Raw genomic sequence first — 21,359 nt, 5'->3', positions numbered from 1 at the left:
TGGCAGCCACCCCCCACCCTCACCCCTCACCCAACCCCTCCCTTCCTTCAGCATGAGCCCACAATGTCTCAATAACCTTCAAAGTATCCCCGCTCCATATCTGCCTCGCTGTCGTGTGCCATCCGAATGCCGCACGCATCCACAGGGCTGTGTGACAAACACTCCGAAACCTTGTACTCTCAATTCTCTCTCTGTGCGTCTGTAGTGGGGCTCTTCACCAGATTAGGTTTAATTCCAAAATGAGATATCCACCATTTTAAAAATGCCGTACCCTGCCACTGCAAAGCGATTGGCTGCCTGGAAGCAAAACTCACCATGGATTATCGCTGAATGTATTAAGAAAGTCAAGACCTTTGCTGATGAAAAGAGTGTGTACTGCATATAATCACTGTCTGTTAACATTTCTTCTACCTAATGAACATACTAGGAATGAAGCCCTTACATTTTTCTGATAACACTTTTCATTGCCTAAAGGGAATTCTTCTTGCCCTCTGGTTGAACTACAGTGTTGCCCAGTTTGTTGTTGAGTGTCTTTGACAGCTGTGGCCCTATTAGAAGAGAAGATTTCTTTTTCCAAACTTCACTGTTAACAGCTCATTTTTTTGTATTGACTAATATTAACAAATCTCTGTCAAGAAAATCAGACTGAGAGAAGTATGGCCGCTCTCTCTCTCTGAGGTTGTATGCACTCGAGGGTGTCACTGCTTCATGTTATTTTCATGTTCAGATCAATCACGGCAACAGGTTGAACACTGTACAGGCTGGAAAATAATATGACATCAAGTATAGAATTGCTGAAAAGATTGATTAGCAACAATTTTGATGAAATTTTGATGAATCATTTAAGTCATTTTTTGAGAAACATTCCCTGGTTCCAGCTTCTGAAGCCTGAGGATGTAGTTTTTTTGTCAGTTTTATATCAGATGTAGGGTTTAGACTGTTGGTCAGACAGAGTGAGAATCAGCAAGACATCACCTTGGCTTCACCTTGAGAGATTCTTACAAGTATTTTCACTGTTTTCACCATGTTTAGACTACATTTTTTAGTCTACAATTGTTTAGACTACATTTTTCTAGACTAAACAATTAATGTTGTAAAAATCTACCCATATATTTATGTTACCACTGCAGTTAAGATGATGGATTTTTTATTTTTTTATTTCTACATTCAAGGAAGCCTCAGTGAAAAAACAGTGGGGAGTTTTGTTTGACTAACTTTCTCCAGCAGACCCATAAGCTCTACAGCCAGAATGTCCTGTTATCATTGTCAGGATTCCTCAACAAACGACAGCCAGATCAAGAACAAGCATTTCCTCTTGGTTTTTTATGATCGTAGCACTGTGAACCATTTGTGCTGTGGGGAAATTCTCACGAGCATTTTCAGTGTTTTGTAGACTCCTAGCTGAATCAATTAGTCTAGAAAATTACTTACATATTAGTGAATAATTAAAATAATTATTAAAGTTCGACTGCCACAAGTAATGTTTATGTTTCATCTGCATCACATTGCACTTTCAGGATACCCATCGCATCAGGCACCAAAACTGTGACCAGCCTTTATTGCTGCCATCTAACAATATTTCCTATCTTTAAAAAATAAAATAAAATCAGTAATTTAAAAGATAAGGCTGCCAATTTTTTTTAATTAATTTTCTTTTTTTTGTTATTGTCAATAAATTCCATTGCAAGATTAAAAAAGCAATGATGTGATAGTTTCTCTCAAGGATTCCCCCACCCTTTTTGTGTCTCTCAGTCCCAAGCCCATTAGATTCCATCTTGAAAAACAGCTCACAAATACAGACTTTTCACTTTAGAAAAAGGTTACTTTATTTCCTAAAACAGCTGGGCACTGTTGTTTTTAGAAAATGTTACTCAAATAGCAGTAATTAGTGCATTTGTTTGGGACTATTTTCAGCTGCGGATTAATACACTTTTGGTGGGCTAGTGAGTATTTACGGCAGCAGGACTGTGTATATGAAATTGACTCAGAATAAACTGCACTGTGTGTATTCATTGTGAAAAAGGAACAGGTCTCCCAGTGCAGCTGTGTGACTCATCGATGTGTTTGTAATAGTTTTTGGAGAATAATGGGGCTCTGTGGCACAGAGGAATAAGATATACCAAGCTCTGGATACACAGACAGTACTTGGTAGCACAATCAATTCATTGTTGGTTTTTGAGTTTATGGATATAAGTTTAATTATCACTTATAACTTCACAAAAAACAAATGTTTATCAATATGGCTGATTACAGTGTGTAACTAGCGGTCATCGCTGTGTCTGATAATGGCCATTGGGGGGCAGATATTTTCATGAGTAAGTGAATCAATGAACAATACATAATTCTGGGTCCTTTACATTGAAATGCACAGATCTTTTCCACTTAAACACCAACATTAAATTGCTAACAACAGTCTGATAACGGCTTATATTTGTATTTATAACCATCTCTCATAACAACAATTACTGTGTGAAAAGAAAAGCAAATAATGGGAATCTTATTTCAAAATGAAAATCGCTCCCTGCAGGGCCTGTTACTGTTGCCCAGATTCACCTCAGTGATTACTGTCTTTCTCTGTTTTGCTCTCTCCCGCAGAGGCGCCTCCCTCTGGGATGTCCAAGAATGGATACTTCTTTCAAGAAATGGGTGAGTCTGAGTCACCGCCAGGACGTATGAATGCACTGTACACTTAATTTTCAACATTAGCCACGTTTTCCACAATGCAAAACAAAACAAACAGTAATAAATAATCAATGCGCTGGAGACTCAGTGTGAGCAAAAAACCGCAGTCCTCTCATCATGATGGAAGAGGGAGGTAGAGAATTTTTTTATTTGAATGCTGCCAGTACAGTACACCCATATTGAAAGATGTGACTTAAAGATTGGAGCTGTAGCATAGAAACAGAAAACTCTCCCAGCTCTCACACCCGACTGCATTTGGATATAAATAATGAACTTTGCTCCGGCTGTTATGATAACGGCAGTTTCATTACCTTCAAGCCAAGGAGAAGCACCCAATTAGTATGTGCAGCACAAGCAGTCAGTACAGAATATGCTTGCATTGGTTCTCCCTGTCTCACCCAGCCAATTATTCCCCTCCTGCAACACACCAATTCACTCAGCAGATTCACAGAAGGCCCCCTGCTGCAGCTGAGCATAACCGTCTTTATTAGGCAACCTTTTATCAGGATATAAATGCAATTACATTATTGTGGGTAAGTAAGCATTATCCACCATTGTGATTTTAGAAGTTCATTAGTGGATGTTGGTCTGGAAGCTGAATGCTCCTCAAATGCACTTGGCGACCAAAGTCTGAGCTGGGTGACATGAGAAATAATATTTGTAGTATGTCTTGGACCGTAGAAGTGGTCCTGTTGTACCTGAGCCTTCTGTGTCATTATGTTCTTCATTACCATGTTAATACTTAATGTCACAGAGACGTATCAACTATTAATGTGCTGATTTAGTGTGCTTGGCAATTAATCTGATTATGGCTACATATTTTAGGATTAAATGGTGTTCTTTTGGTTTAGAAAAGAGAACAAAAAAACCCAGTAAAAACATGCAACATGTGCAGAATAGGAATTCCAAAAATTTGAAACAAATTTTTGACAAAATTTTGCAATATGAATTTGCTTGTTTGATGGGAACAGGGAGGCACTGGAGGGATTGGACTCTTGGACGTCAAAGCTTCCTCATGTCACATTTTGAGGCGACATTACAGGTTGTTTTATGGGTAAATTAGATTTTAGGAACTAATCCAGGGTTAAAAGCGTTTAGCAGAGTTGCTAAGCTATGCAGATCCTGACACGTGTTAAGTTATAAAAAATAAGAGTCTAAATGCTAACCACACATATCTAACATAAGAAGTTTCCTGCATGAAATATGAACTCAGCTGTTTTCTCTGAAGCTTAATGTCTCACTTTATAAATGTGTAATCATTTTTATTCATGGAGGTAGAGAGACGTAGTTCAGGTGAGGTGATCCACCTCCTCTTTAAAACCCTGTAATTCAGCTGTAATCATCGATTTTGAACAAGGAAATGTCCACACAGTGTAAGACGATGCCTTTTTGGTACCAACATAACCTTCATCTTAATGGCTGGAGAGGATTTGATCAGGGTTAATCATCCTCTGTGTCCAGCTTCTTAAATGTGAGCATTTTATGTTTTATACAGTTAAATTGAAGTATTTTGAAATTTTTTCGTTAATCTAATGTTTGTTTTCTCAAATAATCTGTTAAACCTTGGTCTTAAAAATCTGTGACTATTGTAAAAAATACACTCAGAACAACACCTAAATTATTCAGTTTACTATCAAATAATGCAAAGAAAAGCAATAAAATCCTCTCAACTGAGGAGCTGTAGTGGGGATTGTTTGACAATTGTGCTATAGAGTAAGAGGTCAATCTACTAAATGATTAATTGTTTCAGCTATATTTTAGACTGTTGTTTGGGGAAAAGCGATCTGAAGACCTTGCAATCTGGAATTTTATAGACAATTTAATCAAAAACAATAATCAGCAGATTAAACTATCAATGAAAACTATGGTCTGTTGTAGTCTATTTTTGAGTACTTCCCAGAAGACAAAGCACAAAAGTGAAAACATCATTAATGATGAGGTGTGGCTGTTTGTAACACTGTGGTGTTTCTGTAAGTCGCAGCTCCAAACACGTCTCAAAGGCTGCTGCAGAACACTGCACACCATTTTAAGGAATCACTTCAGTCATAGAGTGTTTTCATACCAAACGACCTCATCCCTTGTTGCTTCTACATGTTGCATGTTTGTATTCACTGGTCAGTTACTGAGGGGGAGCTCGGCTTCATGCGCAGCTCGTCTGAATTCAAATGATACAGAATTGATCCCGTTTATTGTTCAAATCCCATTGTGAAATGAATACAGATTGTGGTTTTTAATCCAATCAGCCCTAATTCTGAGCAGTGAATTGCATGTTTCAAGTTTAATCCTATCCAAGATGAAGATTGATTAATGAGCAAATAATGACAGAATAATCGCAGCACAGAAATAAGTGATAAACATTTAACAACTGTTTTACTCCAAACGTTGTGTTTTGGAGTAAAATCGTGGATTTGTTCCTCCTGTTCGGCAGCCGCTGCTCTCTCCCAAGGTGATTTGAAAGTCAGAGCCCAGCCGGTGAGTCTGAGGCACAGAGGGATGCAGGCAAGGTGACGACACAAAGAGGTTCAAATAATGTCAAGTGCTGAGGGATGATCCTGATGCAAGACAAACTGAATGAACTGAAATTGGGGCCTCCTTGTGGATAAGGTCAGCCGATAAAGAACACAAGTATGAGATATTGTTCTTGTCGCATCAAGCCGATCGCTGGATGATATTTGGGAGCTCACTAGTTACTGTAGGATTGGATTTAAGGGGCTGCTGTGTCAGGGAGAGAGAATGGGATGAGTCATACAAACAGGCTCCAGGCTGGGTCCTGTGATGCTTCCTACCGAACAAAATTGTCGCCATTACACACCGAAAAAAACCCGGTAAAAACCTACATGGACCCGCTGATTCACGAAAGACTTGTCTTCACACTCAAACAACCACTGACAAACTTAAACATTTTTTTTTTGTCTTTGACAATTTGTGCCATTTTTCAAGGTTTTTATGCTCCTTTGCTGATGACAGCCGTGGTTGTACCCGCAGTCCATCCATCTGTCTGTCCGTCCATCCCATTCTCGTGAACACAGTATCTCAGGATCACCTTGAGGAATTTCTCCAAATTTGGTGCAAATATTCTCTTGGACTCAAGGATGAACTGGTTAGAACTTGGTGTTCAAAGGTCAAAGGTCAAGGTTACCGTTACTTCACATCTGTCCCATTCTTGTGAACGCAATATATCAGGAATGCATGGTGGGAGTTTTATTACATTTGGCACTTGGACGCAATAATGAACTGATTAGAATTTGGTGGTCAGAGGTCAAAGGTCAAAGTCACTGACCTTACAAAATACAGTTGTGGCCAGAACTCAAGAATCATACGCTAATAATGACAAAGCTCACACAGATGTCTAACAGGATAAAATGACGGAATGATGACATTTTATATCCAAAGGTCAAAGGTCAACTTCACTGTGGCATTTTAATGATCTGCAAAAACACTCTTCTGGCCGTTAGTCAATGCTGTAACTCAGGAACAGAACGAGAGATTGTGACCATATTTCACATTTGGTCAGACACTGATTTTAAAACTGTGGTGATTGAAGATGTGAGTGAAGGAGACACATTTTAGAATTTGTAGCTTCTTTGCAGCAACATCCATATTTACATATTTACATTGTGCTCTGTCACTTCCATTTTGCCAAAAAATACACTTGATAAATACAATAATACCTTTCATTAATTATTGTTAATTTTGAGAGGAATTGTGCTTATTGAGCTGTAAAACTGTAAATGAGTTTAGCTACAAGTCAAATTTTAGTCATTGTACGTAACCAAAAAGGCATACTGACAATAGAATGAAATTACATATCCTATAAATAACGGCTATTTAATGTCATAGATGACTAATAAATTGAATAAATACTTAGTAGATTATTCATTAATGAAAAAAAATTGCAAATACATAATACAGCCGGTTTTCTACTCTAATCTGAAGTTATAAAGACTTTTGTACTACCTCAGTAGACTGCGTGGTGTCATACTTTTTTGTGATATGACATGAAAAGGAACAGAGTAAAACGTGTGTGTAGTTGACAAGTAAGCTTCTTTGTAACATACTTCAAGTGACACTAAAACAACATTTGCTCATAATTCTCAGTGATTTTTTTTTTTTGTTAAGCATCCAATGTTTATTATGGTGTCAGGGTGGTTCACTGACTGTCAGATCAGCTGTCACAGAGAAGCATAATTTCATATAATAATATCTTGTTGCTGTCTAAACTTTTTGTTAAGGTCTATTCTGACAGGATTTTATTTTAGTTTCTATTAATCAAGTATTTACAATCTGACAATAAGTGATTCTTGTTTTCAAATGGGACTTATTTTTTTAGATTATGATGACTTGATGTATAGGCAAAAAGAAATAGGCAGGACACAAGTGGTTCATGGTTGCTGAATGTACAGTAAGTACCAGTTGAATTTTGGGACTTGCCAGCTACTTTGGTTGAGGATAATAATAATTTAAAAAAAGTTAGTTTGCTGCCTTGCCTGCAAGCCAATGAGGTCCAGGAGGTGACCCTGTGCTGTTGTGTCCCCAGAGCAGCGGGAGGCGGAGCAGGAGGAGGGCAGCGAGGGCCGAGAGGAGGGACAGGACTCGCCGATCGCCTGCGGAGATGACATCCACCTCTATGACAACCAGATCAGCCCTGGGCCAGGTCAGTACAAAGAGAGGGAGATGGAGAGGGCACTGGGGGTTAGAGTGTGTGGTGGGGATAAGGAGGAAGGGAAAAAAATTAAGGCGAAAAGGAAATGGAGGGAGACAGAGACAGGAAGGAGAGACAGTGCTAGAAAAGTGATTGAAAAAGAGGAGAGGCGGCAGAAAAGGTGCAAAAAGGGGAAAGATAAAAAGAAAGATTAGATGAGAAAGGGATTTGCTTGCAACAAATAAATTAAAGGTCAGGACATTTATTTTGCCTTTAAAATGCTGATGTATCTCATAATTGTTAAAATTTGGTCTCCCATGTTATTTAAATTATTAAATGACATTTTAGAGACAAAACAAGCAACAATTTAAGTTTAAGAATAATTTATCACTGGAATATTTGAAGTTGTGTGTGTTTGAGGTCTTAAGTAGCCATTTATGGCTGCTTTAATTACTTTTATATAAAAAATGGATCAAATGTTTATTTGTGTGTGAAAGGGGCTCCTCGTACTGATGAACCCCACAGAGAATTATCACCTGACCGGACCTCATGGAAAATAGCCAATAGCATTCTGTGTTTGACAGATAATAGTGCATCAGCATAGGATCACATTATTTATACTAATAAGCCAATTAATTCAAGTTACATTTGCAGCTGAACATTTAATTACTAACATTAATATTGTGCATATATAAGTGTCCCTCTGCAACCTCTAACTTCCCTCATGATAAGTGGGAGCGTGTGTGTCACAATCAGGTTGCCTAGATCTAAAAGACATTTTAAAAACTGGCTAGTTGCCTTTCTAAATATGCCTCTTCTCGTCAAAAGTCTCCTCTGCTGTGTGATCAATATCACCAGTTCAATCTTTTTGTTCCTTGCACTTTAGCCTTTTTAGAGATGTTTTATACAATAACATAAGGCTTCTACGAAGGGACTGTGTGTGTGCACTCATGGCAGATGTCCACAGCATCATTCAAGAAGTAAGCAAAAGAAAAATGTCCAGAAAAACCCTCAAAACAACTTTAAACTCATTTCTGTGGAGGTCTGCTGGGGTCTGGGTCCATCCAGAGCCTGATGGCAGGTGTTGACTTGATAGACAGCTCCTCAGCTGCAGGTGCAGATGATTTTGACCCCATCACCGGAAACCCCATGGGTCAACAGGTTACCATTGCCATGGCAACAGTCACAGGTGCACCACGGGCAGAGAAGTAAAGAGAGAGAGAGATGCCCATTCCCTTTGAATGTGACAGGTGACCATGTCACTTGGGCTGATTCTCCATACATAGTAACACTTAAGGCATCTGACAAGAGAGCTGGAGTGGTGCAAGCTGGGAACAAGTTAGAGGAAGGAAACAATGGCAGAAACAGTTTGGACAGATGGTATGAATGTCAGGTCTAAAATGCCAGAGTGGCATAATGTTAACTGTCACAGCAGAACAGATTATATCCAGTGCTCATTTCCATAATTATTGATCTCTATGCCACTGATAAGAGCATATTCTCCCATTTTTTGGACTGCAACACTTTTGTTTCAATTTTTATGTGTGTGACAGAAGGATTGGTGTTTAGACCTCTGGGCCAGAATGTGGAACTATATCATTAGACCAAAAAAATATGAGAGCTTACAAATCAGATTAGTGGCTCCATCAGCATCTTTACTCTTAAGACAGATTTATGTTTGTACTTTATGTTTGGACTTGTACCAGTGTTGCCACTGTAGATACATCTGGGCTTGGAACTGCTTTGGCTGTAGCTGAATGTAGATTTTAACTCACCAGATGGATCTTCAGCTTCAACATTCTCCATGTTGTCTACTCCAGCAACATCAAATACATGGAGGAGGATATACCAGGCACCAAACTGACCAATCACAAGGTTCCCATGTGTCCTTAAGTAAGGTGTGGGAACCCTGAAAGGAGTGCAGTGCTTCTTTTGTTGTGTTGATGCATTGATTTGAAATTTGTATATACAGCACAGTGCATAAATATCCAGAAATCAATTAATCGATATGAAATGCTTTGAATCACAACAATCGAGATGAAAAGCCAAAACTCACACAGCCTCCACTGCTGATGCTACTACAGCTGTTGATGTTTCAGGGAGGAAATGTTCAGGCTAACATCAGCAAGCACAGTGAACTTTAAAGTTTGCTTTTAAAATTTGAAATAAATAGGTTTTAAGGCATTTCTTAGATCCAACTGCTTTGTTAATTGGAAATAGCCTTAGTCTTATATTTACTATCATGTCATAATATTCAGTGAAAACATGTCTGAATAACATAGTGTTATGTGACAGTGACTGTTCATAATAAAGACATAATTCTGCTGTTTTCACTTTGTAGGACCTCACACATAAAATAGTTTCACATTATTGCAAATGCTTATTTTAATAAATTACAGTTTCTAAAATTAAATCATATTGAGAAAAAGAACTTAAAACTCTGCAGTAGAATCAACAACTTTAATGTGGGTGATTCACACCCCTGGCCTTAGTGGGAGATGAACCCCTAAAGCTGTCAGTGTTTGTAGCACTTTCCTCTCACTCTATACAGCTGTAATACGTTGAATTATTGCTGCTGTCATCAGGCAAAATTCTCGCCTCCAGGTGCAGATTGTTTGTCATGCCCAACAGTGTCTATTCCCAGATTTTCAGTGCATTATTCATTGACAGCACAGCTGAATGTTGATTAGTGTGTTTTGTTTTCATTCCAGTCTTTCCCCACCCTAAGTCTAGTTGTCACATGCATTTGATCCCAGTGTCATTAGCTGTTTGCGTGCCTGTTTCTACTTTTAATTTATGTCACAAATTATTATGTTATTCTATTAATCCACATCAGCAGGCCACTGTGGAGTATGTCCACCATATCAAATCAATGTAAGACTCTGAACAGGACTTTTAATCACATCCTGTCTGGCTAAATAAGCAGTGGTTTGGAAAACCAAATAGCTTAGTGATTACATCAGACCCAGAGACAGCAGCTCTTACCTAAATCTAATTTCAAAAACATCTGTCTGTTATAATTAATTCATTTCTTCCTCTGTATTTAACAGTGGCTTCTTTCATGAGAAATGCAGTCACGCTTTGGATGCTTAATAATTCTGGTCTCTTGCCAGCCTAGTTTCTGGGACAGTATTCAATCTTGACCTTTATTATATTGTGCCTGTTGGATATTTAACTGCACCATACTAAGGAAACATTTTGTAATGGCTTCCAATATCTAAGTTATTTAAAGAGCATTTTTGATTCCAAATGCGAGCTCCGCCTCCATAGTAGTGCTGCAGTCGTCTTTTTTTTTTTTTAACCATAGTGCCATCGACATCCAGAGGAAAATGAGCATTCATCTTCAAAACACTGAATTCTTCTTCCTCATGTGCTAATGTGAGTTCATAAGCTTAGAAAAACATACTCCGCACTTTCTATGGAGTCAACTTTATAAATATTTTTTGAATTGTCAAACTTATACAAATTGTGTATGTATAAAGATGTACTATATATGAAAAACTAAAACCTTCATTTTCATCTCAGAAATGAGCCAAGCAGAAGCACATTTTAATGATAGAGTGCATTATGGCATCTATATGTTTTCTCTCAAAAACAACAACAAAGCTTGGGACAAAGGCAACACAAGGTTTGTCTTCTCTGTCAGAATAAAGGAAAAAAACCAGGCTGCTCGAAAAAGATGAGACAGAAAATGTGAAATGTAACATCAGCAGTAAATGACCCATTCACCATAAAACACTTCAAAACAACTATTGGCAATGTACCATGCATTTCTAGGTTCATTTTCATTTTTCAGTTTTTAGTTCAGCTAAAATGCTCAACAGTACAAAATTTGTGTGTTCTAAATGTCATGTTTGAACCATTTAGAAAGGATTCTAAATGCTGAAGACTAAAATGTGTGTTGTTTTTGGTTTTTTACTGACTTTTAACAATAATTCAAGAGGAAATCAATTATGAACAGCAAAGCATGCCACTACCAAAGTGCACCCAAAAAAATGCCACATATATGAGTTAGATTCACCTTCAGCTGCCTGTTGGGGGTTATTAGTGTGATCAAAGTGACAATGGGTGGTCAAGCAAATTGAGCTGATAATTCGCCATAAATATTTATAGTAAAAAAAGGTTTCCCTAGATGTTATTGCTTTATTAAATCTGTGGTCTAGTGTCCTTTTAGCCACACTAGTGGCGTGACTCTAGGGATGGCAGTGTCTGTCAGTCCACCACTTTGCCGAAAGCGAAAATATTTCAACAAGTCCCATGGAGTCCCACGAGAATGAAGCCTGATGATCTCCTGCCTTTTCCCATAGTTTTACCACAAGGTTGATATTTTTCCTTTTTAGTCAAATGTCTTGATAACTATTGCATGGTTTGCCATGAAATTTGGTACAGGTATCCATGCTGCTGAGAGGACTGCCTTAGGTGGTCTTCTATTTCAATATCTAGTGCCACTAGCAGTCAGTTTCACTTCTCCAGTGAAATTTCTCAACATCTACTTGATAGACTGGAATAAAAGTGGGGTTCCTCCAGTGCCACCATGAGGTTTTACATTTGTGGTTTTGAGTAAATTATCCAGAAAAATATTGGATAAATTGTGATAAAAATTGGTCTAAACAATTTTAATAACTTGGGGATCCCTTAACCTCTCATCTAGTCATTATTAGGTAAAAACTGTAATCCTCCATCTTACTTTGTGACCAAATAGCTCTAAAATTAATGACATTCCCATCAGCCTCAGCCATAGTTTGGTAATAGAAAAATGTCAGCAGCAAATGCACTAAATGTGCTAAACTAAGAAGGTAAACATGATACACACCAGCTGTGAGCATTGTCATTGTGAGCACATTAGCATGGGGACATTAGCATTTAATACAAAGCGCTGCTGTGCCTATGTGCAACCTCACAGAGTCGCTACAGCTGTAGAGTCTTATTGGTTATTGATAGGTTTCACTCTTTATGCACATACTGTTTACAGATACTGGGGTATTGGTGTTTAAGTGACATCAGGCAGAGATCAAACTGATGATTGATGGCAGTTATTCAAGTGAGTGTTTAAGATTAGAAATTGAAGAGCTTACTGAAATTGCTGTCAGCTGGTAATACAAGGATGCTGTTTGTTTGCCTTCCACTGTTTTTTTATAGTTTTGACATGATTTTATCCATTCTTCTTTCTTCAGAGAACTTTGTCATAAAGCTGTCAAATACTCTCCATAAATAGAATTGATTTCATGATTATATTTCTGCCAGTGCTGGGCTCACTTCCTCCTCAGTTCAATAAATTTGGTTATACTGAAGTACAAAAGTCATGAGGAAGGACAGCCGTCTCTCACACTGGAAACTTGAGGATTTAGGCTTTGATCAAGGGTCATTACTTGACCTTGAAAACCTTGAGTGGTGTTTGTTTTATGCACACTGTACTGAGTTTAGATAATGGACTGACCTATAAGTTTCCTATTTCCTATACATTTTTTTTAGGTTTTCATCACTTCATCATTTACCATGGAAAGATTTCACTATTTAAGGATAAGAAATCTGCAGTAAATGAAATAGAGAGGTCAGAACATAATTCCTTGTTTTGTAACTCATCATGCAGACAGTGTTATGGTAAGCAGACTGATTCGTCTACATTTTAGGCATAAAAATGGCCATCAAATTGTATTTTTATACAAAATACTTTCTTGGGTCGAAACAGCCTGAAAGTAAGAGCTGCCTGAGAAGCCAACTTCTAAAATATTCATATATTTGCAAGGACATTGGTTTGCCGAGGTCAAGGGTTTTCACTCTGAATTTAAAAACTTTGAAGTTTTCCTTTTCTGCTGAAATATTAAAGGGAAATTACAAGTTATTTTAAATAATATAGGTTTCTCTTGCCATCCCAATTCTGAGGCCTCAACTCAGGATTTCTGCTTATGCAGATTTTCACTCTGATACTACGTTTAAAATCTGACACTGCATAGAACTCAGGATCCTATATTTTAATGTATGGTAACATGAGGCCAGGGCTTCACTAAGTGCTAAAAACTTATAGCACACCATGACACAATGAATGGACCATAACTCATTGTGGAAACGTTGAATTTTATAAAGACAATCAACCCTTTAATGATTCCACCCATAAAGGCATTTATAAACTGACCACCATACATTTCTTGTTAATTATGAGCCTCTACCAAAGAGTTGTCCATTAAAGGTAAATGTGTATCTCTGCCAAACAGCAAGGATGGTATTTTGATACCACAGGTTCATGTTTTTCTATATTTCCACACCATCAAACCAATTATCTTTTATTTCAAACACATGTTTGAAATGCATGCACTATTTCAAACAGAGTGCCAAACCCAAACCCAAGGACACTTGAGCCTGTTTGGATACAAGCTCTCTCCTATCACTTTGTAATTCAGCCATCCTCAGTCACACCCTGCAACCCTTAATAACTAAAATAATACAACACTTCAGTTTGAGATTACATAACACTTGTGGCTAACTGAATATAATCAACAGTTATAGTGCCACATTGATCAAACCAGGAGCCGAGGAGAGAAACAAGCCTGTGTCACATTTTAACACTTCCTCTCTTTAATCCTAAACCCTGAAATTCTCCTGGATTACTTTAAGCCAGACAGTATATTGAGACATACAGAGGCCATTAGTAAGAGGTGATCGTTGGGGACAAGGTAATCTTATATGAATATATGAATATCTACTTACGGCTGCAGCCTGACAGCAATTAGAGCCGCAGCTCCCTCTCCCCTCTGGGAGCGGATCAGCCCAGCCGTGTGCTTTTTGATTGTGAGGCTTTGATGAACCAAATCCACTGCACACGACACGTGCCCCCTGCCATAGTCTCATCGTAGAGAGGCAGGGGTTGGGACTCTCTTTCTTCCTCCACTGCCTGCAGGGTTTTATGATGGCAAGGTGTTTGGTGTGGCGATCAAAATCCCCACAGTCCTTTTTCTGCAGACTCAAACATGTACACTTGTGGCTGGATTATTGATATTATGATATCCTGGCGCTTTCCTGAGGCTTATTGCCTTGTTAAAGGGGGGGGTTCTTGCTTTTCCATTGCTGGAGGGTGGAGTTAAGCACTGATTGATTTCCAGACGGAGCCGACACAGTGCATCACGCGGAGCAGAGGAGGAAAGCCCATGGTAACCTAATAACGTCCTCCCCACAGTAAACTGCGATAACTGCATTATGTAATGGTGGTGGCGGACTGTTTTATGAGAGTCAGCAGGGTACTGACAGCCTGCTAGTTATGGTACTGAAGTGTGTTGAAAACCTCAATCCCTAGGTTAGTCCCCATATTGTTTTCTAACATAAAAGGTTTTTCCTCTTTTCACACTGGGAAAATCCAGACCTTTGTACTTTATCTGAGCATTCGCCTCGGCTCCACAGACGTGTGCATTAAAGCCTTATCAGCAGAGAACTTCCAATCCCTGTTCAATGAGAGCATTTAGAGACTTGCCTCTTGACATTTTCATCACTATTAGAAAAAGGGTCTCAGGCTTCTTTTCTTTACAGGCTGAGTGGTTGTTACTTGTGATCTTTTTTTTCAGCCCTTTCACCATCAGTAATGAATGTTCTGTTGGTTAAAAATGCTTTGAAATGCAAATACAGAACATTATAATTACCATGTTACTACAGATTAGCATTAAATCGTTAAGCATTTTAACTTGTAATATTCAGATTTTACAAAAGTAAATGCTGGTATATTGTTTGAAAACTGAGGTCATGAGGAGCCCTGGTGGCCTCGGGGCTCTGGCAATTAACTACAACATTCCTGGTTCAAGTCTGCTTTCAAGTTTTGTCAATCCCCATCCCCATCATTTCCTGCCATCTCTCTACTGTTGGCTCTTGATAACGACATTTAATGTCCCCAAACATTTTAGTCATACCAGTAATAATTTTTGTACATTTTCAGGCAGGACAGTCAGTTTTTATAAATGGTTACCAGACTGGCAACCAGATATCATTCTTTGGTTCCCAAAGGTGTCAAATTGTCAAATTGGCTTATTTTGGTTATTTAGATAGAAAATTATAATTGTGCTGCATAATTATACTCCATATTTAACTGATGAAGAAATTATTCATACTGTATCTAGAATGGTTAAAAATGTTTTGCACAAAGTTTTGCTTTTCTCTCCTTCTGTTGCAGACCCACAAGCACAGGTGAAAATAAGTGGCTCAGTTTCACCAATAATACAGAACAGTATAACTGGAATAAGAATAACCTTCCAAATAAATGCAAACCCCCTGCAGGCTGGATCAGAACTGTAGTTTGTTATCATGAGAAAGAAGTGAATTTGAAAATGCATTGTTGTGCCTGGATGGCCTGATACAGTGTGCAGTGATCATTTTCACAAACAAACAGCATATTTTGCTGCAGACTTTTCCTCAAATTTAAAATCACTTTTTTTCTGTGTTGTGGTCTCAGTCAACTTTTACTTGTGTTGTCATTTCATTTCAACAACACTAACACTCTTTTACCACGGCAGAAGATTCTACACCATCTGTTTGGGATACATTATAGAAAGACGCTGCAGCCCAGTAGATCCAGCGGCAGCAGCTGTCACCTCTTGGTTATTAATCACTATTACCAGGACACAGAATGGCTCCAATGATACTTACTTTCCTGCTGTATGCAATTCGTTTACTGTGCATCAGACCATATTCATTTCAGACCTGCATTTCATATATGATGGTATTTCATTACAGTGCAAAGACTTTCAAAGTCTAATTGTGCCTCTTTGTTTTGTTTTTCCTCAGACACTGATGACTCTGGTTGTGTGCTACTGAACACATCAAGAAGGGTAAGTTTTAATATTCACTGAATTTAATGCATTTCAATATTACCAAAAAGAAAAAGTGAGTTTTGCCAGATAACACATGCAGCAACCCACTTCAGCTCAATTCAGATCTTTATTGCTCGGAAAAAGATATCTGATTTAGTAACACAATATAAGTTATACACCTAAAGTCTGACAGAAGAGCCCATAAAAAGAAGCTGGAGAACAACTGCAAAGCACCAAATGTTTTAATCATGGCAGTGAAACAAACGTGTAAAACTTTGGATTTAATTTGAATGTTTCTGCATATTTATGAGAGAAAGAATTCTCAACTTCAGCGAGTTGAACCAACATCTGGTCGAGGAGATGATGACTGAATTTACTAGAGATCATCCCCAAAGTAGATCAGAGAAGAAGGTGTTGAGGTGCGTAAGTTTACCCACCGTGAAAGACATGGGTACTGCTGTCTTAATATGTTTAAACCTAATGTACATTAGAGGCATTATTGTGGATGCCGCAGTAATGATTAGGTGGGAGCAGTGATTGAAAGACTAGTGGAGGTAATAAGGAAGTGAAGTAATCTTCCTGAGTGAATTCATGCAAAGACATCTAGGGATGTCCTAAACAAGATTATTTCCAAGCTTTCTACTTATATTTTTCTACACACTTTAATTACCCACAGCTCCATAGAGCACATTTTAGGTACATTGATGTTTGTAGAAATCAATCCAATTTATGTAAGATGTGCTTGACAACTGAGTAACTCTGCTGTCAATGAGTATATCTTCTATGAAACTGCTGTCTGCTGCTGTTTCTGTCTTCATGCCCGTCTGCTAGTGACCAGCTCATATTTATGGTTTCAGGGTTTTATTAAAGGAAATGGCACATTTATGATAAATATACAACAGTTGTCCAATCCACAATGTAGTGGGTTAAAGCAAAGGGTCTGAAAAAGAATGGGGAGTTTTAAATCTGATCATTTAAATATATACATGGATCATACTGATATAGGTTTTGCATATAGAAAATTCAAATCACATCATTATTGTTTGCTGAAACAGTTTTTGGCATTTTAGGGTACTAATAATTGCTCTCTGTCGTAATTTGCTATAAAGCATCTGTGATGGTATGGTCTGTTTGATGGTGCTGTCGATTTGATGGCCAGCCTGAGGTTTCATGTATTTACCATTTCTGAATTGCTATGTCATTGTTTTGCAATGTTAATCAGTTTTATGAATGAGCACTCTGCATTACAGCCAGACGTCTTCATTCATGTGCCACGGAGAGACCTGTGTCCCTCCACACACACACAATAACAGCTGATTTCATTGATTGTTACATGTTCAGTCAAAGAGAAGGGACTCAAAAATCAGATCAAATCAGCCCTGATAAAAATGCTATACAACATATGTAATATAGTAGAGTATAGACATAAATATATTAAACAATATATCAACAGAACATCCTTATTGATCCAAAACAACAGTAGCTACCATAAGAATATTTAAATGCATTATTTCAGTTGGAAGTTGGAAAAAGTCTGAATGGATTCACTAAGCAAGTTCTTAGCTAAAATGTATGACTTAAAGTTTTATTTAACACTGCTGTTGGCAGATTTAGTCTCTCAGCGCCTTTTGTCCTTTGGTCCACAGGTAAAAAGCTACTTCCTGTAAGTCTTAGTCCTGGACTAGAGACCAGTATACTACCAGAGGAATGGAGGAACATACTGTATTAGAATATCAGGCACTTATGACTGTTTTAAATCAGCAAGTTGAGTGATTCAGTGTTTGAAAGTCTGCTGTCAGTGACTTGGTCAGCGTATGTGCTGCTGCAGTATAGATAACCTGCATTTTATCTCAGGCTTTCCAGGGTAGACCAGACAAGAGCCTGCTGGTGATAGAGGTGAGCAGACATCTTTTCAGAGTCTGCCTGAAAGAGAAGGGGTTACGGTGGGAATATTCCTAAGATGATAAAAGTCTATGTCTGATATGTGGATCAAAATTCAAATCGGTCTCAAGTTTTTTCAAATTTTCAAACTACTAAATTGATGCAACACTTCTCTGGTCTCTGGGCATTTGCACTGATAATTACAACTTCAGTCTTATATGTCTGTTCACCTGCACCTCACCTGCAATGAACAGATTTCTGTGTGTACAACAAGCCATCTCCTGCATTAGCCATGTTCCACTTCCTCTACCATTAAAGAAAAGCAACACCCAGAGGACCATGGTTTAAACTGGTGACCAAGGCTATCAAGAGTCTGACTTGATCAGTACAAGCCTGTCAGAGATTTCAGTTTGTTGTGCCATGTTCTTGCCAACAGCTTGCCTGGTTCTTTTTACTAACCCCCCCCATTCTGTATTACAGTTCTGTTTGTTTGCTCTCTCCTTCTGTTTTTTATCATTTTCACATGTTCACATACAGAACTTCCCCGCCAAGAATTTTGTTATGGATCTGTTTATTTGCAGTGCTCTATATTTAGAATTAATTTTGATATGGTCATGTTTCTGCAACAGCTGCGTTCCTTTCATTTTCTATATTAACCACTCAAGAAATCTTCTTAAAATTGAAAATTGTCCCAATGCTCAGTCCTTCACATATGGAGCACAAGACCACACATTTTGCACACTGCAAAGTACTAGAAATAAATCTCAATCAATGCCAAATGAGTTGAGTTTATTCCTAACCTTTTAATCACTTGAGGTTAAAAAGACCCTCACACCTTAGCTTTGACAGATTCACACAAACAAAACAAAACCTTTTATTTATAGAGCGCTACACACAAATAGCTTCAAAGATTCCAGACGCGGCCCTGCTGCTCTGTCCTTGTTTTATTTTTAAAAGAACAGCAGGGTATCCACTCAGCCTCAGAATTTCTGTCAATCACACGATCAATTAAATCGAGGACTGGTGGATGTCTGAGCTCTTAATCGAGCTGTGTTCATCTCTCTGTCCATTCGTCTGTGACTCAGGTAATTCTTAGACACCAGCGGTCCCATTTTGATGGACTCTGGAGGGGAGAGGCATGTATGAAAAACTGCACTATTTGACTCAGTGGGGCTGGTGTGGAAGGATACCTTAAGGTCAAAGCTTTAGGGCGCTTTCACACTTGTGTAGGCCCAGTCTGTGAGTGGTTTTGTCAGGAGTTTGTTGATATAAATGGTTGTTGCTCTGTACACATGGATCTTAAGATTCAGTTCCAGTGGACATGCTGTATTACATGAAAAAACTTAAAATCTTAAACTAGCATTGGTGGTTTTGGTAGTCTCTGAATCTGCAGCCACATCTCCAATTTATTCAGTGAATCATACTGTTGATCAGTGACAGCTGTTTCCACTGGCTTGAAAAAGAGTTAACCAAACAGAGCTTTGTAGGCATAATTGGTAATGGCAGCATCATCTTCTGCATAGCTTGTTAGCTCCATAGCTGCAACAGTGAAAAACAGCAACAGCAAAGTAGTCACAAACACGGTGATTGAACAAATTACAACAAACTGAACCTCAAATAAACAATCTGGCAAGATTTAGGCCCATTTCTGAAATTAGCTGGGGTCGACCAATTTGAGGACAAAGCCTGACTTAATCTGTACAGTGTCTGCAAAGCTTTGCAGAATAAAAAAATTCTTTGATTGTTCCACAGAAAGCTGCTCCTAAGAATTACAGTGACTAACACTGGTTAGCAGAAAAACTGGAAATGATATACAGTAGAGTTAGCTTAGTAGGCAAAACTCTACATGTTTTATGTTCCCAAATGCAATACCACAGCCCTATAAATACATCAGCCTGTGGAAGATGGTGGAATTTTTTAGTTTAGACGAACACTGAAACTGAAACACTAATTGTCCTAATAATTTGAACCCTCACAAAGATACAACCAAACAACAATTTATAATTAATATTACGCCTTTGGTCTAATTCTGGACACATTTTTACAGTGTGTTTCGGTCTTTAAAAATACAGGAAGTGGAAAAATCATCACTGACATCTCATGTAAATTTAATTCAGACTTTAAAAGAATTCCAACTTCTCCACAGTATGTGAAGCTGATGAACTTTGAAGAGGAGGTTCGGGCACACCGGGATCTGGATGGCTTCTTGGCAAGGGCCAGTATCCTGCTGGATGAGACGGCTGCCTCCCTGGACGACGTTCTGAAGAGAATGTTGCACCACGTGGGTCAGGACAGCCATGCATCCGAGCCCAGCTGCAACTTCGAGGAGGTGATGAGCATGCTTTTCACTGATGCAGGAGCTCAGGAGGTCAATGGTAAGCAGGGACCCTGTCGTTGTGCTTGAATAAACCAGCATGTAGCAAAATGTGTGAAAACACTCACTAATATACAATCACCCACACACAAAACACAATATGACAGAGAACTTGTACCATCTGTGCCTGCCCACAATCAGACATCAGACCAGGACCCTATAACATTTGACCCCTGACCGTAAAACATCTCACGTCTGCACATGTCAACTCCTACCTGAAGAGCAGCTTCCCCATGCTCAGGAGCAGAGTTATCAGGTGGAGCTGAGAATGGATCAAAACGCTTTTAAGTTTGTGATGTTTGAACCGAGGCTGTCCATTTGCCCCGTGGCTTTTTTAAAATAAAATTAAATAAAGCTCAGTGCTTGGCAACCACAGACATCAAATGTTTCCCAGGCAAACTGTCAAGAGGTTATCCTACGCATAAATACACAAACACACATATTCAAAAACAAACTCCATGAAGAACAACACAGCTGATAATCAAAACTAACAAAATCCTACTTTCTGTTCATAGGTCAGTATTTTCCAGATAATTGAAAATGTGTTTCAGATGTTTTGGTTTATTCGTTTCACTGTTGCAACCGGGTGCCATTTAAAGGAAGCAAAATGTTAAATCAGTTAAACATTTTTATTTCATGTTTGTGTCAAAACAAAGGGTTGTATTGATTTTAGAAGGCTGCCAAAAACTGCATTAATATGTAATATCATTGAAATAGTTTTTGCTACCACACACATGAGCTGCATACATATTAATCTCCCATTTGGATCTCATCCCTGTCACTTAGCTCAGTCCCTTCAGCACCGGTCCTTTCGGCTGAGTAAGAGCAAAGCCTCTTGGTTAAGGCGAATCTCCTCAGCCCATTAGAGCAGGAGAAATCTGCCCTCTTACATAACAGTATGTATCCATTGTTGAAGCCTTACTCTGCCACAAGCTGAACTGAACGCTGCATTTACAAAAGTAGTTGTTTGGCAAATCAAACCTTCTTCTCT

At 38.5% G+C, this 21,359-nt stretch overlaps 1 protein-coding gene across 4 annotated transcripts in view; it reads left to right on the top strand.

Annotated features, from left to right (window-relative positions):
* The window catches only part of slc4a11 (solute carrier family 4 member 11), a 101,103-nt gene that overhangs the window by 44,937 nt on the left and 34,807 nt on the right, over positions 1 to 21,359 (top strand). For all 4 annotated transcript variants that reach the window (XM_071498265.1, XM_071498264.1, XM_071498262.1 and 1 more), the window contains exons 2-5: positions 2,596 to 2,646; positions 7,220 to 7,336; positions 16,088 to 16,131; positions 20,141 to 20,369. In XM_071498265.1, coding sequence (XP_071354366.1) covers positions 2,596 to 2,646; positions 7,220 to 7,336; positions 16,088 to 16,131; positions 20,141 to 20,369 — 441 coding nt within the window. The remainder of the gene's footprint in view (positions 1 to 2,595; positions 2,647 to 7,219; positions 7,337 to 16,087; positions 16,132 to 20,140; positions 20,370 to 21,359) is intronic.

This window comes from Trachinotus anak, unplaced genomic scaffold (assembly GCF_046630095.1).
Source record: "Trachinotus anak isolate AG129_WGS33_773 ecotype Australia unplaced genomic scaffold, CSIRO_AGI_Tana_v1 ptg000015l, whole genome shotgun sequence".
Lineage (NCBI taxonomy): Eukaryota > Metazoa > Chordata > Actinopteri > Carangiformes > Carangidae > Trachinotus > Trachinotus anak.
Note: the sequence above shows the minus strand (reverse complement) of the source record. Positions and strands in the feature narration are given on the sequence as shown.